Source organism: Bison bison, unplaced genomic scaffold (genome assembly GCF_000754665.1).
Source record: "Bison bison bison isolate TAMUID 2011002044 unplaced genomic scaffold, Bison_UMD1.0 scf7180017863944, whole genome shotgun sequence".
Taxonomy (NCBI): domain Eukaryota; kingdom Metazoa; phylum Chordata; class Mammalia; order Artiodactyla; family Bovidae; genus Bison; species Bison bison.
In genome coordinates, this window is record NW_011494516.1 from 12,880 (window position 1) to 17,494 (window position 4,615).

A 4,615-nucleotide genomic window follows, 5' to 3' on the forward strand; every position below is an offset into this window, starting at 1 on the left:
TTTTTGAGAGTTGGCGTAAGATTGTCCAATGTGAGTGTGTTTGGCATATGGTTTTTAAAACTAGGCTACCTTAACGGTGAATTTATGTTATGCTTTCTTAAGTTAAGAATTCTATTCCTTTAGTGTTTCTAAAAACTTAAGGTCATCATTGTGGTGTTTCATAACTTGGCATAAGTATTACTTTTGGTATAACATATATTCAACATGAAACATTTATTTTTGAATTATTGTGAGCAGGATACCTATGATTCTTTTTATTTTGTAGATATTTCTCCTACACATGTGATCAAGCATTTACAACTGGAAGTGAACAGTGATAAACTAGAAACATTCCAAACATTGATGCTGGGAAGACCTGAAAGCTGTGAAATCAAACATTTTCATCTTTGGCAAAGTGAGGAAAATATGTGTGACTTTGAGTGTCAGGGGAGAGATGACAAAAAAAATTACAAAGGAACACCTGTAAGCCTTAATGGAAATGTGCCTAATGGAAGAGGTTCGCGTGAGATAAAGGATGCAGAAATCAAGCCCTTTGGAAATAGGTTTGGATTTAACTTTCAGGATAAACTGCAGATATTTCAAACTGGCAGGATAATTTCTGAATATTATGAAGTTGAAAGGTCTGTCAACAACAGTTTCTCATTTTCACCACTTCAAAGAATTCCTCCTTGTGTCCAAACCAGTGTTTCTAATATATATGGGAATGGTTATATGAATCCTTCAGTAATAATGCAAGAACTCAAAATACACAAGAAAAAACTTTACAAATGTGATGGGTGTGACAAGGCCTTTCGTGGAAAGTCAATCCTTTTAAGTCATCAGACAGTTCATACTGGAGAGAAACTTTACAAATGTGATGAGTGTGGCAAGGCCTTTACTCACAGTTCACAACTCAGGAGACATAAGAAAATTCATACAGGAAAGAAATTATTTAAATGTGATATATGTGAGAAAGTCTTCAGCAAAAACTCAAACTTGGCTGGTCATCAGACAGTTCATACTGGAGAGAAGCCTTACAAATGTGATGAGTGTGGTAAGGCCTTTCGTGTAAAGTCAAACCTTTTAAAGCATCAGACAGTTCATATTGGAGAGAAACCTTACAAATGTGATGAGTGTGGCAAGGCCTTTACTCACAGCTCACACCTCAGGAGACATAAGAAAATTCATACAGGAAAGAAATTATTTAAATGTGATATATGTGAGAAAGTCTTCAAGCGAAATGCAAAGCTTGCTGGTCATCAGAGGGTTCATACTAGAGAGAAACGTTATAAATGTGGTGAGTGTGGCGAGGCCTTTCGTTTAAAGTCAACCCTTTTAAGTCATCAGACAGTTCATACTGGAGAGAAACCTTACAAATGTGATGAGTGTGGCAAGGTGTTTACTCACAGCTCACAACTCAGGAGACATAAGAAAATTCATACAGGAAAGAAATTATTTAAATGTGATATATGTGACAAAGTCTTCAGCAAAAACTCAAACTTGGCTGGTCATCAGACAGTTCATACTGGAGAGAAGCCTTACAAATGTGATGAGTGTGGTAAGGCCTTTCGTGTAAAGTCAAACCTTTTAAAGCATCAGACAGTTCATACTGGAGAGAAACGTTACAAATGTGATGAGTGTGGCAAGGCCTTTACTCACAGCTCACACCTCAGGAGACATAAGAAAATTCATACAGGAAAGAAATTATTTAAATGTGATATATGTGACAAAGTCTTCAGCAAAAACTCAAACTTGGCTGGTCATCAGACAGTTCATACTGGAGAGAAGCCTTACAAATGTGATGAGTGTGGTAAGGCCTTTCGTGTAAAGTCAAACCTTTTAAAGCATCAGACAGTTCATACTGGAGAGAAACGTTACAAATGTGATGAGTGTGGCAAGGCCTTTACTCACAGCTCACACCTCAGGAGACATAAGAAAATTCATACAGGAAAGAAATTATTTAAATGTGATATATGTGACAAAGTCTTCAGCAAAAACTCAAACTTGGCTGGTCATCAGACAGTTCATACTGGAGAGAAGCCTTACAAATGTGATGAGTGTGGTAAGGCCTTTCGTGTAAAGTCAAACCTTTTAAAGCATCAGACAGTTCATACTGGAGAGAAACGTTACAAATGTGATGAGTGTGGCAAGGCCTTTACTCACAGCTCACACCTCAGGAGACATAAGAAAATTCATACAGGAAAGAAATTATTTAAATGTGATATATGTGACAAAGTCTTTGGCAGAAATTCAAACTTTGCTGGTCATCAGATAGTTCATACCGGAGAGAAGCCTTACAAATGTGATGAGTGTGGCAAGGCCTTTTGTGTAAAGTCAAAGCTTTTAAGTCATCAGACACTTCATACTGGAGAGAAACCTTACAAATGTCATGAGTGTGGTGAGGCCTTTCGTGTAAAGTCAACCCTTTTAAGTCATCAGACAGTTCATACTGGAGAGAAACTTTACAAATGTGATGAGTGTCATGAGGCCTTTCGTGTAAAGTCAACACTTGTAAGGCATCAGACAGTTCATACTGGAGAGAAATTTTACAAATGTGAGTGTGGCAAAGCCTTTCGTGTAAAGTCAACACTTTTAAGTCATCAGACAGTTCATACTGGAGAGAAGCCTTACAAATGTGATGAGTGTGGCAAGGCCTTTCGTGTAAAGTCAAAGCTTTTAATGCATCAGGCAGTTCATACTGGTGAGAAACCTTACAAATGTGATGAGTGTGGCAAGGCCTTTGGTGTAAAGTCAAGCCTTTTACAGCATCAGACAGTTCATACTGGAGAGAAACCTTACAAATGTGATGAGTGTGGCACAGCCTTTTCTGCAAAGTCAACCCTTTTACGACATCAGACAGTTCATACTGGAGAGAAACCTTACAAATGTGATGAGTGTGGCAAGGCCTTTCGTTTAAAGTCATACGTTTTAAATCATCAGACAGTTCATACTGGAGAGAAACCTTACAAATGTGATGAGTGTGGCAAGGCCTTTTGTGTAAAGTCAAAGCTTTTAAGTCATCAGACAATTCATACTGGAGAGAAACCTTACAAATGTGATGAGTGTGGCAAGGCCTTTCGTGTAAAGTCAATCCTTTTAAAGCATCAGACAATTCATACTGGTGAGAACCGTTACAAATGTGATGCGTGTGGAAAAGTCTTCCGTAAAAAACCACATCTTCTACTTCACTGCAGAATTCATACTGGAGAGAGACCTTTCAGATGTAATGAGTGTGGCAAGTTCTTCAGTCGAAATTCACACCTTAAAAGACATCGGAGAATACATATAGAGAAACCTTTCAACTGTTTCGAGTGTGGAAAATCCTTTACTCACGTCTCAGCGCTCACTAAACATCAGAAAATCCATACATAAGAGAAACTTATGTGAATGTGGTATATGGTAGAAGTCTTCAAAATTCAAAGTTCAAAATTCACACCCTACTGTTGGTCAGATAATTCATACTACTGAGAAACCATACAAATATCGTGAGTGTGGCAGCATCTTAGGTTTCATGAGAAAATTCATACTGGGTAGAAGCCAGATACATATGTATTTATTAGTCAGGTGTTTAGAACATGAATTCATTCTATAAAGATTCCTCACCAATTTCACAAATGTTAAAAAAAGAAAAGAAAACCCTATCCTCACATCTCACATCTCACCAGTAATATCAAAGTATTTATCCTGGAGAAAACACAAAGCAGTGTAATGTGTGTGGCAAGGATCTTACCCAAAAGTCACAAGATAAGAACATAGTGGAGCCATACTTACCAGACTCAGTGGTTGTGGCAAATCCTTTACGTTTTTCACTCTATGTATTCTCTGATGACTTTAGTTCAGGTTCTCAGCAGCTGCAGTAAGTCCGTATTTGAAGAGAAGCTATAGAGATCTTTTCGTGTAAAAGAAACCTGAATTCTAACTCAGCAAAGATGATTCTTTGGGACAGTAGTCCACCATTTTTTGGTCTCCTAGCTTTCTGAATAAAGTCAATATTCCTTGCCCAACAAGTAGTCTCTCAGTTTATTGGCCTGTTGTGTGGTGAGCTCTAAGAGCTTGGCTCTGGTAATATATTGATCAAATGCATTTCCTACATGAGTTTCATGATGGTGTCTGGGAAGGAATCAATGAGATGAAGGGGCTGACTTCATTAGATACAATTCATTCACATCCATGTTTCCTGGAAAAACACACAGCCTGAATTACAAAATTTAATAGTGTGTGTGATTTCGCAATAGGGAGGGCAGAAAATAATGTAAAACTAGGACATGACTCATCATGGTCAGTAGGATCCGGAAGCCCTTCTGTACATAGTCCAGCCTGTTATAAAACATGATGTTCTACCAACTGACGTTGAACAGAGTAGGCAAGATGTTAAAAGGACTGGGCTTTTTGTAGGAGAGGGACAGTTACCAGGGACTGATGGTGTGCTAGGAACAATGCATAGGAAAAGGGTCATGTTCTCCATTGGGTAGAAATAACTCTTGTATGTATGATTAAAGAAGAGTTACTCTTATTTGTGGAAATTGAAGACAGAGCTGTCACGATCTTTGTAGACTGGGACCTGGGCACTGGAGTCGACGAGAAGAAGGAAGCAGGGGACCCAAGTCTCGAGTGAAACAAGGGTGCTTTATTTGCA

The 4,615-nt window shown here is 38.3% G+C and overlaps 1 protein-coding gene across 1 annotated transcript in view; it reads left to right on the forward strand.

Annotated features, from left to right (window-relative positions):
* Positions 1 to 4,615, forward strand: part of LOC104984194 (zinc finger protein 729-like) — a 24,366-nt gene that overhangs the window by 7,983 nt on the left and 11,768 nt on the right. The window contains exon 2 of the mRNA XM_010833838.1: positions 266 to 3,051. Coding sequence (XP_010832140.1) covers positions 266 to 3,051 — 2,786 coding nt within the window. The remainder of the gene's footprint in view (positions 1 to 265; positions 3,052 to 4,615) is intronic.